General features: G+C 37.2%; 1 protein-coding gene and 1 long non-coding RNA gene across 3 annotated transcripts in view; one reads left to right on the forward strand and one right to left on the reverse strand.

The window, feature by feature from the left end:
* The window catches only part of LOC136249275 (uncharacterized), a 268,619-nt gene that overhangs the window by 225,140 nt on the left and 30,939 nt on the right, over window positions 1–12,540 (forward strand). The window lies entirely within an intron of this gene.
* Window positions 812–12,529, reverse strand: LOC136249272 (solute carrier family 2, facilitated glucose transporter member 8-like). The gene is made up of 3 exons (XM_066041231.1): window positions 12,138–12,529; window positions 11,791–12,015; window positions 812–2,086 (listed from the first exon to the last, which is right to left on the reverse strand). The coding sequence occupies exons 1-3, from the start codon at window positions 12,459–12,461 to the stop codon at window positions 1,043–1,045; spliced, it is 1,593 nt and encodes a 530-aa protein (XP_065897303.1). The 5' UTR covers window positions 12,462–12,529; the 3' UTR covers window positions 812–1,042.

A 12,540-nucleotide genomic window follows, 5' to 3' on the forward strand; every position in this document is an offset into this window, starting at 1 on the left:
CTTTAATGCACAGGTTTCACTGTAATTGAAGAACTTCCAATGCATAAACAGAACACACATTTAAAACATGAGAAAATCAGATGACTTGATACATGTGTATAGCCACTGTCTTGTCCTATATAGAATGCTGACCACCACAGTAAGTTGACTTGACACTCTTGACAATCACGTACATGAGTTAATTAGTACTGTCCACATGACACACAACATGTTTTTCAACCATACATTGTCTGTTCCTAAGTTTTAGTTTGAAGTGATTGCTGTGCATCAAAAAGTATATAAATGTACAGTAGTACATGCAATCTATGGTGGAATCGTATTTAGAACAAGGGAAGAATTGTGCTAAAATTTAGCTATATATGATGCAGTGAAATTTAAGGGTTAAGTAAATGTAAATTAATAACGTCTTCTCCATATAGGCTAATGTGCTACACTATGCATAGCAAGTTAACTTTATCACTTTTATAAACAGAAACATTTTTCTGCAATATTTATAATTTAACACTTCTGATCAGTGATGGTTAGTCACACATGTAGAGCACCTCTTATATACTTTAAAACTACATTATATACTTTCAGTAGGGTGTGAGCCACCTCTGGATAGCCATCATCTTGTTAAAGTTTGTACAATAGTGAATACTGGTTGAAGTCTGTATGGTTGTGGTAATTATAGTGTATGGAGCGATCTGATGGGCTGTCAAAATTCATCATGCTGTGTTAAGATGCATTAACAGTGGCCGGATTCTTAAGACATGAATTCTGGCATACAATCCCAAACCTTGCAGCTGGCCACTCAGACCAGAACTAAATCTATATTTTAAGGGAGATGGTACGATTTCTTAATGAAGTGTTCCAGATACATTTGCATTTGAAACATACACAATAACTTCCATCCATAACAACACTCCTGTAAACGTAGTGTATTTATTTTATTGAAATGTATTATGTACACATTCATTGAAAATGTATTAGTTAGCTATGTACTGTACAAAGCTTAGCAGATATGAAATATCACACATGTACACACTGCGTCCACACAATACTAAATCGGTGTGTATTGCTTGCCACCACGATTAAAATGATCTTCGATCTCTTCTAAAGTTTTTCCTTTAGTCTCTGGAACAAATACTAGCACAAAGATAACTGATAAGAGACAGACTACTGCAAAAGATAAGAAAGCTCCCCATGGCTCGACAGCATCTTGGTAACTTCCAAATGATAAAAGAACAATTGTAGCACAGATCCAGTTAAAACAAGTAGCAATTCCAACACCAGCTCCTTTCACTCTCAAAGGTATCAACTCAGATGCTAACAACCAAGGTAGGGCACCCCAACCAATAGAGAACCCCACTATATAGAACATCATAGCAGTAATGGCAAGAGGCTGGAGATGGTCTTTACATTTAGGATCAGATGGGCTAGCATCAGGATGACAATAAGGCTCATTATTCAAAAAGTCATAGATACTTAATACGACAAGGCTCACACACATGGTTATACCACCGATGGTTAGTAGTATTTTTCTTCCAACAATGTCAGTTAAAATTACTCCAACAAGGGTAGCCACAACTTGTACAGCTCCTATAGAAACAGCAGTGATCACTGCTGGATTGCTTACTCCAGCTTCCTCAAAGATTGATTCTCCATTAAAAATAATAGCATTGATACCAGAAAATTGTTGAAAGAACATCAAAAACATGGCCAATATGAGAGGGTGGAACACAGGACGAGTAGAAAACGAGCGTAATTGTTCCAACAATGTCAATTTCTCCTCACTAGCCAGTTGTGCCTCAATCTCCATTTGCTCTTGGTTGACATCAAAGTCTGGTCCCCTAAGCCAAGCTAGTACTTTTCCAGCAACTGAATTTTTTCCAGAGCTGATCAGCCATCTTGGAGACTCCCTTAAAGTCATTGATGATAATGGTACATATACCAACAATATAGCTAGGCCAATCACACACAACCACTCATAATGTAGTCCAATCCCTAGCGATTGTACTAATAGTATTCCAATGGTCACTGCTAACTGGTTCAAAGCACCAAAGAGTCCACGCAAGTCACTGGGTGAGATTTCAGCAATGTACAACTATAACAAAATGAAATACAAATGATTATAAATATCATTAAGCATGGTAGCACTATACAGCATGGTTCCTAGTTAAAACGTCACAATATTTACAATGATGAAAAAAATATTTACAGAAGAGTGTTAGTCAAATCATCTACAGGTAACCAACTCTCTGAAACCCAGAGACTAATCAAACTTATAAACTAAACTATACTGTATTTGTTACTAATACATGCAATTAAAAAATTATCATACAGTACGACAGTGCTGTATATTAGGAATAATAGAGGTTTGAACCTTCTCACTAAAAATATATTGACAAGAAACCAGTCTCACACAGGTAAGAGCATGTAGAGATTTATGTGCCAATATACTCTAATAGAGCACTCACTTACTGTCCTATTAGAGTATTTCGATATGTCAATATAGTCTAGGTGCAGTATTGTGATATTCATTTACTGTATCAATATATTGTCATTATCATAGATTCCTATTAATCATGACCGGATTCCACCCATTTATTTTGAATTCCATTTTATTTGTCTAGATATCTGGCCAACCAAAGTTTCAACCATAAACTTTTGAAGATACAGTGCTACAAAGTGGCAACAATACGGAAAACAAACCACAAGCACTTAATTAAACTGTCAATTTACAAATGCAGTCCTCTACCAAGATGCAACTCACACCATCAGGTTCTCCATGAACAGGTGAATCCATTGCTGAGTAAGTTTTGTCTTCCAGGCCCTTTCTATGACCAGGACAAATAAAACATGAGAAAACAAGTTGATGTTGTGCTACTTTTAAAAACCAGGCACCATGCAGCTAGTTATATAGCTGGAATTAATCAACATCATTACTAATTTCCGTAGCAGTTATGCATAAAGACTTGTCAAAGCAAAGAGTACATAATAATAATGGTCAAAGTAATCAAGTTATTGTAATTTTGTAATTGGTGAATTATTTCATAAATTCACCAATTACGTTGCTATGTATTGCTAAGGAAGCTCTTTCAAACAAACCACTTTAAACAGCACAATATGCATAGAAGTATCTTCTCAACTGTATTATAGTTTGTATCTCATGGTTTATTTTGCTGCAAAGTCTTTCTACAAACCTTCAAGGCTACCCTTTGACATGTGTAGAAGACACGCCCCCTTCAAGTCAAAGAGATATGCTATTCCTAGCAGCCTAAGAGGCCTGCTACAGTGTTTCTCCATAGTTATTTCTCCGTAGTTAAAGAGCTCAATGGGAAGGTGGTTCACGAAGTTTATAGAGAGTCGTTACACCTGTATTTCAAACCAGTGAAAAGAAACTGCCTTAGTGCAAAGTTAACTTATTCTGAAGTTTAACATGGTAGTGTTTAATTTTCATTGGCTAACTGCTTTTATCACTAAAAGGTTTTGCTCAAATGGGTACATACAAGATAGGTAGGTACACACTTTTATAAAAACAACTGCAGTAACTGTACATGTGGGCACATGCTTAGTTTTAAAAAGATAGTGTATTCACTAGTAACTTTTTTAGCCATGAAATCACCATGAATAACCTATGAATTTTATGAATTACACATGAATTTACCCTGAAAAGCGTTCACGGTATATTCATAGTGTTGGGAAATCCCCATGAATTTATCACAACACTCTATGAAATGCCTATGGATTTACACACATGGGAGACATCAGTGATCCCGCATTCCTTATGAAAAGTGCATGAATTTCTTTGCTACCTATGAAAATATTTTTACATGGTCATGGAAACCCTATGAAAACAATTTTATCACTTCTTGGCACTCTATGAAATGCACATGAACTATACAAGTGGATAATTTACATCACATTGATGATTTACCATGCCATGAAATCCTGTACAACCTATGAAATAACCATGAATATAACTTGTCTTGTCTGGAATACAGTCTATGAAAACACCATGAATTGTTAGTAACTCTAATTAATGTGCACCACGCGGTATTGCTTAGTAACCAGTCAGTCATAGCAACAGTGAAAGTTGAGGTGAAAGTACTAGTAGTTTTAGTTGAGTAATTAAAGTAGTTTACAACGTGTATTTTACAATAAGGAATCTATTTGACTCTTGGGACTGGTTTTGTTTTGTCTGGAATTGCTGGCTGTTCGTCTGAAGGCTCACCTGAAATGTTAATTATCGCACGATGTTTTGTTACACCATAGATAATATACTCTAACAGGGATTAGTGACAAACTTAGCAATGCGTACTGATATCATGGCAAATCCTCGTTACAGTTGTATGCGACCCGCCCACAAATTTAAGTACCCTTTTGGTTGCTAACTGTCCGCTACTATAGCAAGGACAGTGTTCATCGCGGCTGCTACTTCATAAGCCATTCGTAATATCGTATTCTAATTACCCTTAAAAGATTCTCATGTAAGTATTCTTACTTATGCTCACATGGAGGCTGTACGAATCACGTAAATTATGACATAATGCACGGGGTCCGCCCACAAGCACTTTTGTAGTTTTTTCTAAGCAACAAGTGATATTAAAAAGAGAATTGTTTCAGTGGCAAGCATATAACTCCAAGAAGTGTAATTGTCACTTTAATTTTTCTTGTTTTGGTAAAGTATTTTGAGTGAAATGAAAATGGGTTTCGTAGTTTTCACTCCCCCATAATAGTAATTTATCAAACATGCTTGTGAACATGTGAATAACTTCGTTTAATGAGTGTAATTAACACAATGATCAATTAACATTGTACTCATAAAGTTGTTTTTAAGGTTACTTGGTAAAGGTGGCCATAGGGCATGTTCCTGGTGACTATATAGTGCTAATAATATGCATGGCTACTGTACATGCAGGTACAATAATTACAGGCATAACTATTTGCATCTGTACTGATGGGATCAAGGAAGACCTTGATTGGAAGACAACACAAGAACTGGGAAAAGAAACAACAGGCTTTAATGCAAAGATGGAGTTTTGCCCGGATCTCTTAGAGGTATTCTTTGGTAAACAGGGAGGATACAATGACAATCCAACAAGCCATCAGTTTTTTACAGAATACTAGTGTCAATACGAATTCAGGCAACTGTGGCAACAGACCCTGCACATGGAAACTACAGAAAGAGACCATTACTTCAAGATGCAGCTGAAATCGATGAAACACCGCTACCACGAAGAAAGCGTGGTAAACCATAGAAGCAATATTATTATTATTACTGCTATAATAATCATACTGTATTACATATCATATCACAAAGTATATTACAAAATCCTTCATAATTTCTTTAATTCTTTACGGAGTCCTTTCTTTTTGTTACTATTGACACACAACAAGTGTTTGTACTGTTCCATCCATTGTGGTTATACTATATCCACGGATAGTTAGCCACATGCTTATAATCGCAGTTAACAACTCGGCCTTCTACTCATCATTTTGTATGCTATTGTTTACAACATCCCAGTAAAACAAAACATTAACATTACTCTTTACAACTCCCAGTATTTCTATCCCGGATGACTGTACAGTGGCATTTACTCCCTGTTCAAGATGAGTTCTTAATCTCACTTGCATAGCTTTTTCAATTTCTTTAAATAGCAAAAAAGACATCATTTACTTCATATAGTCCACCTCTGTGAATAATCCATAAAAGATGTCACTGGATGCATAGAGTCTTCGTTGTTTGGTTTCATTCTATTCAAGCATTCCACAAATGTTGCGTTCTCCCCATGCTGCTTCAAAATTTTTGGTACAGTTTCTTTGCCACATATCCACAAGCATACATACCTCAATACATTCTCTTTGCCTACTGTTAACTCGGTTAGTGTTCCAGCTGGTTGTTCCACGTGTGTCTTGAACATAGATGTCACTATTTCTTCAAAAATTTGCTGGTTCATTAGTTGCATCACTAACGGTTCTGTCATGATGTGAGGACAGCTTAATGCCTCGCACTATTCCTTCCAATATTTTGGCAATTTGTTGGCCCGTAGCTACGTCTGCAGATTCCATCCATATCATTTCTCTAAGTTGTGCTGGTGTTATTGGCTTACTTACATGTAGCATATTAGGGCTTCGGAGAAAGACTGCTTTAAGACGTAAAGCAACTCCAGAATGTATTCCTCAATTCTGCCAGTCCTAGCCATCTCCACAGCTAGTTCACCCTTCTCAAGTGAACTGCACACCTGACTGGCTCGAGACTGGCTAGCTCTCTCTACAGTACTCACAATGTCTCTTCTACGTTCATAGTACTCGAGCTCTTAATACGGTTACTATCGTTACATCATGTTTACTTTAGCGTACTACGTAATACTTTCACGTGACCGTAACGAGGATTGTCAAACGGTTGTTAAGCGCGTCACTAGTCCCTGTTAGGGTGTATTATCTATGGTTACACGAACTAGCGTGTGGAACAAGCCACGTTTGTTTATCAATTAGTGTTCTACTAGCAAACAAGGAAGGAGATTGTAAAGATGGGAGCCTCACGAAAGGTGAAGCTTAAATTGAAGTGAAGGCTAGGAATTCATATTGCAACTTTCACCTGCCTAGTAAGTTGTACATGAAGTTATAGTAGGTGTTTGCCCATTTCTGAATATTATGGTACTGAACATGCATAGCTACATTATATCAGTGTTTTCAGCTGCTTAACTGTTAGGGATGCAACTGTTGTCTACTTAAGTTAGCACCCTGAATAATTACAAGGAATTTTGTTTAAATATTATTAAGATGCACTAGGTTACAAACTTTCAAGGGTTACCACTACAGACCAGAACAAATGAGCTACATAGAACACTTCGAAAGTGCTACATTGCTTTATTACATGTTGATATTGCAGCAACATTGGTGAGACCAAGGGAGAGACATGTTCACATATTGGTGTTGCCATACTTCAACACCTGAATCAAAGACTTTTTTAATTACACATGGTGTCTTGTAAGTAGTGTCAAGTGTTTGGTGAATCAATACAAATCATTCCATTCTGTGTTTGATGCTTCCAATTTGCAAAAAGTAACATAGGGTATGACAAGATACAAATTCAAATCTATTTTACAGTGGCACTGCAGCATTTACATACATCTTTTTTAAAATTAACCTGTATAGTTTACGAAAACACTTATTCACCTGACATGTTAACTTAGTCACCTACACATGTTCACTTAGTTGCCTGTGTGCCTCCAAGAAATTTTGTTTGTGATAATCTTTAAATTAGAGGAACTAGCTAATGTTCGCTGTCATGAATTGTTGAATAGCGTTTTGGGAGCATAGTTGGACTTTATTTAGTCTTTAATGCGTATTGCTAATACTGTAGTACTCTTCTTCTCTATTTAATTTTGGATAAATGGTAGACTAAGTACATCTTAGCTGCATCCATTACTCTGGTTACAGGTATCTGCCCCTCAAATAATTATTTTTGTGGGTGCTATAGGAACTTCAGGACAAGTATTCAGTTGTTTTATTTTTTTGCTTTTTCGCCCATGCACACTTAATATGTATTAGCAAATGGAACAGCTGGTTTTATTTTGCATCTTACTACAAATACCAGTACGTCTGCATTTAATGTTTTAAGTCTTGAATTTACGTATCATTTTGTTTACGTATATGTAACTTAGAAACTGTTTAGTATGTGCACAAGTAATTATATGCTGTTAGCTACTCTGTGATTCCAGAACTTTCAAATAAAAGTTTAGCTACGTGCATAATAGCAATACATAATATATTGGCAGATTTGTGGTCCATTATCGTAGTACAGGACATGGGTATATCAACTGTTGTAATTCATGATAAGTTGTAATTACATTGAACTTCAATTTGTAGGCGTTTTGGAGTTGCTGCTTTGTGATTCTTAATAACATAGTATTTTCTGTCCGGCATAGACATTATTTGATGATGTCAGATCCAGAACTCTTTTTATGGTATCTCATAGAGGGTGTTCATGTAAATTTCATTAATAAATTCATGTAAAGTTTATTAATTAATTCATGTAAATTTCATCAATAAATTCATGAGACATTCATGTAAATTTCATAGTACACTTCATGGAGTATTCATGACACATTCATCCATTGTGTGGTAGTAGTTTCATGGTCAATTCATATGGGTTTCATGGGATAATAATTCATATTAAAGTCATGGCATTTTCATGTGATGGTTCATGTGTAATTCATGTGGTGCATAAAATTCATAGCCTATGAAACAGAAAGTATTCATAGGGTCATAAATATGAATAACCCGTGAATTTGAGTTCATAGGAAAAGCATGAGTTTATGAGTTATATTAGTAGTGTCGAACCGCTCGTCCAACACGAGGCAGACTAACGTTCATATCTTCCATCTCCTTGTGAGTGCTGAACACAAAAAGAGTTTTGAGCTTCTCTTGCTTTGGGATCATGATACCACCGAGGTTCACTTTCCTTCTCCGTGAAACAAGCGCTAATAAATTTTTATTTTATTTTATAAATACTTGACCCACTGCATATATTGCATTACACTGTAAAATTAGGATCGTGCTAACATGTGGTATTCTTGCAGATCAAGTCACATAATTAACAATCATCCAACAAGGTTTTAATGTTAATGTATGTAATAGTTGTAATACGGGGCATTCGGGCTGTGCCTGATATGTATGCCCTCTGCCCTCGGGCAGTCAGACATACATATCAGGCAAAGCCTGAATGCCCCATGTTAGAGCTAATATGTAACACTTATCAGGCTGATAGCCTGTACAGGGTGATCAATCACCCAAGCCAATACGAGTGCAGCCACTGGATGTATTATATATGCATACCTAAAATTTTCCATTATGGGTCATGGGTCAGCAGCTAATATGTTCGGTTATGATGAACAGGCATATCCTAGAGATATAATGGAGAATTTCAGTTACGCAAATTTAATACGTGTCCACATTTGAAAACATGCGGAAACAATCAGTGAATATCGAATAAGCTATAGCACTAGTTCTCACCTTAGCCAAACGTTTTTCAACTCATCGGCTGGCGAGGATAACAAAACGCTCTCCGTCTGAGTGGTTTTCATGGCGAAATCCAAGTTGTTAATCCTAATCACATAAGTAATAATCGATCGATTTCGGCTTCAACGTCTATATAATCACTGCCCAGTTGTAGCCCGGTCTACATTTCATATGTAGCCCGGCTAGATGGGCTACATACAAAATGTAACCTGGGCGGCTCCTTTGATCTGAGCTGTGAAAGTGTTACATGTAATAGTTGTAACATGGGCATGAGGGCTTTGCCTGCGGCCCGAGGGCAGAGGGTATACATATCAGGCAAAGCCTGAATGCCACGTGTTACAGCTAATATCTAACACTTATCAGGCTGATAGCCTGTACAGGGTGATCAATCACCCAAGCCAATACGAGTGCAGCCACTGGATGTATTATATATGCATACCTAAAATTTTCAATTGTGGGTCAGCAGCTAGTATGTTCTGGTTATGTTCGGTTACGATGAATGGACATATCCTAGAGATATCACGGTTATACGAGAGTTTAATGTTTTAATCAGTGCTATTGAATTGTTTATGGTAAAAGCCTAAATAGGTAAGCTTGCTTGTAGAGTGGTTACTCCATGCACAGTGGTAGCTTCGTGATGGGAGCGTGTCCATATTTGAAAACGTATGGAAACGATTGGTGAATAAGCTATAGCACTAGTTCTCACCTTAGCCCAACGTTTTTCAACTTGTAGGATAACAAAATGCTCACAGTCTGAGTGGTTTTCAAGGCGAAATCCAAGTCATGCATCCTAATCACGTGAGTATTAATCAATCCCCATAATCGATTTCAGCCTCAACGTCTATATAATCACTGCCCAGTTGTAGCCCAGCCACCCCAGCGTATGTAGCCCAGATAACTGGCCCAGATAGCTGGGCTACATACGAAATGTAGCCTGGGCGGCTCCTTTGATCTGAGGTATGAAAGTGGTATATAATTACAATACACAGTATAGTGCTAAATTACAAAAGTGAGACCCTTAACTTAGGTCTGCCTTTGTTCAATGTACATAGCCACAATACCTTCAATGTGAATTCTCCATTGTTCAACTACACTATACGTATGCTACACTATAAGTATTAGGAATTTTAAAACTACAGTAGGAACAATGTAGCACCCCAATGAAAAGTACTAAGGATTGGAGTAGTGTGTAATGTCCAATTACTGAAACATTCGATGGTTTTTAAATTATTTATTATGAGTGTCTAAGTATTTTAGACAATGGCCATACAAGTAGTTCCCATTATAAACAGTGAGCTATTTCCTAAGTTACAGTAAATGCAAAAACCATGATAGTCTACAAAGTGATGAGTATTATAGCAAAAGCCACAAAGAAATTAATAGGTTTCATTTTTTAAAGTGCTAGCTACAGGTAGCTACCACAATAGTTTAACCAATGCATTAAATACTAATTGTCTACAAGGGGATAATTGCACTACTGAGCAGTTGAACTTGACAAAAACATATAATTCCATGTTTTAGTCATGTCCCATCAACAGTCCTATCCCATCAACAGTCCTATTGAACTAGGTGTCGTACAATAAGACACTTGCTAGCAGGTATAAGAAACCTCCACACACACACACACATCAAAGTAAACTCTCGACCCAAGATACAGGGAGGAAAGGTGACAAGGTCAATAATTTTTTTTTTAAATAGAAAATCTTTTGCCTGCTTAGTGATAAATTGTCACATTGCTTGCCTCCCATCCACCCTGGGAAAATAGCCAGACATGATGGCTGAATATCCATCAAGTTTACGAGACACTACCTACAGTGTGTGACCATTTTTTGTAAAACTGACCTTTTGGACATAATGAACATTTATAAATGATTTCAAGGTGGCCACCACATAAGTACAATTGAGTATCTGGAATACAAGAGCAAGCTCATAGGTTTTGTTTCCAGCCACTCCAGTGCCTTGTCAAGGCCACCAGAGCTGCAAATCATTCTCAGGCAAAAGATCTTTTGACATTGTTTACAACAAATGTGACTGTCTCAGCAAAAACCCGACTTGTTCGCACAAGCATGCGTATTGAGAAAATCAAAATTTTAAAATAATTCATAAAATTACGCATGCTACAAAAAAAAACTATGCAAGTTTTTATCGGGCCAGTACTCGAAGAAGGAAGACTCAAATCAATTAAAACTATATACCATCATATTCGCCTGTTCGTGGAGAGTTCGAAAATCTTTGTTTCATTTCTCTAGCTCCAACGGTATGGGTGTCATATGCATTTGTTTACGATGCAGTAAACGTAAACAAGATCGTCATAATTTCTTCTACCAAACTGCCTTCAAATCCATGTGCACAAATATCTACAGGGCTAATACTATACCTTGGCTGATATGCTAATCCATGGTGAACGTTGTAAGCCAAATTACAACATTGTAGACTACTCCAAACAGAAGTTATGGCTGCATATGTAAGCACCTATAGTTTATTTTCAGTATAGTTGCTATACAAATCGATTACCTTGCTTTTCCTACTGTCTAGCACTATTATTCCAAAACTACACACCACAGAAGGCTGAAACTTTGGTGGTCCATTCCTTAGACACTGCAGATATTGCTGAGTGAATAAAATAAAAAAATTTAATTGTGCGAACAAGTCAGGTTTTTGCTGAGTAAGTTGTTGATGAGCAGAGATATTTACACACAAAGTGTAAATCAGTTGATTGGAATAAATACTATAAAATACTGGTTAATTTATTACATATCAGTACACACATCTGTTACTTACAGGGACAACCAGTGAAGTTCCACCAATTCCTATTCCAACAACAAATCGACCAATAAAGAGAAGTGGTCTGAACAATGGTCCAGTAATGTCATGAGTGATCAGTATTAGTAACCAGCCAATGGAGAAGGGAAGACTACACAACACCATTGTAAACTGTCGTCCATTACGATCTACCAACCATCCAGCTAAGGGAGCACCAATGAGGCCACCTACTGCTGTAAGTGCCTGTAATATATATAAATAAGCAATGTTACCTTTATTTTCGCGTTGGAATTAATGTTATGACCCGCAAAAATAAAACAGCTGACAACGCAGTCAATTGACTTGTAACTTTACACGCCACTTACATTAAATGTATCACTGTAAATTGTCTTGTCGAAGGATGTGTGCTTTCCTTTGTTATCTTCCAGGTCAGCTAGAGCCGGTGAAGAGAATCCCATGCCATAGCCAAAACTCAACGAGCCTAGTACGGCCACCAAGCTTGAGTAGAACAGTGTAGTGATGCGAACAGACCTCAGTGCACGCCACAAGTTTCCCAAACGAGGGCTGTTGATCATGCTACTGGTCAGACTACCGCCCTGTACTCCGGGGTGAGACTCGGTGACGTGCGATAGGTGGTAGCTGGACGAACTAGCCGGCGGAGTAGCTGAAGAAAACACTGGAGATGCCATCAATGTCGAAGCATAAGGTACCACTGGCACGTGAAAGGTGAACAATTAAATTCATAATCGCTCATCACAGCCACGTGGT

The sequence above is a fragment of the Dysidea avara genome, chromosome 3 (genome assembly GCF_963678975.1).
Source record: "Dysidea avara chromosome 3, odDysAvar1.4, whole genome shotgun sequence".
NCBI lineage: Eukaryota > Metazoa > Porifera > Demospongiae > Dictyoceratida > Dysideidae > Dysidea > Dysidea avara.

Coding starts and splice junctions, on each gene's coding strand:
- LOC136249272 (XM_066041231.1), bottom strand. CDS start 12,461: ATGGCATCTCCAGTGTTTTCTTCAGCTACTCCGCCGGCTAGTTCGTCC. Junction 12,016..12,137: donor TTTACAGTGATACATTTAAT/GTAAGTGGCGTG, acceptor TATATATTACAG/GCACTTACAGCAGTAGGTGG. Junction 2,087..11,790: donor GAACTTCACTGGTTGTCCCT/GTAAGTAACAGA, acceptor ATTTTGTTATAG/TTGTACATTGCTGAAATCTC.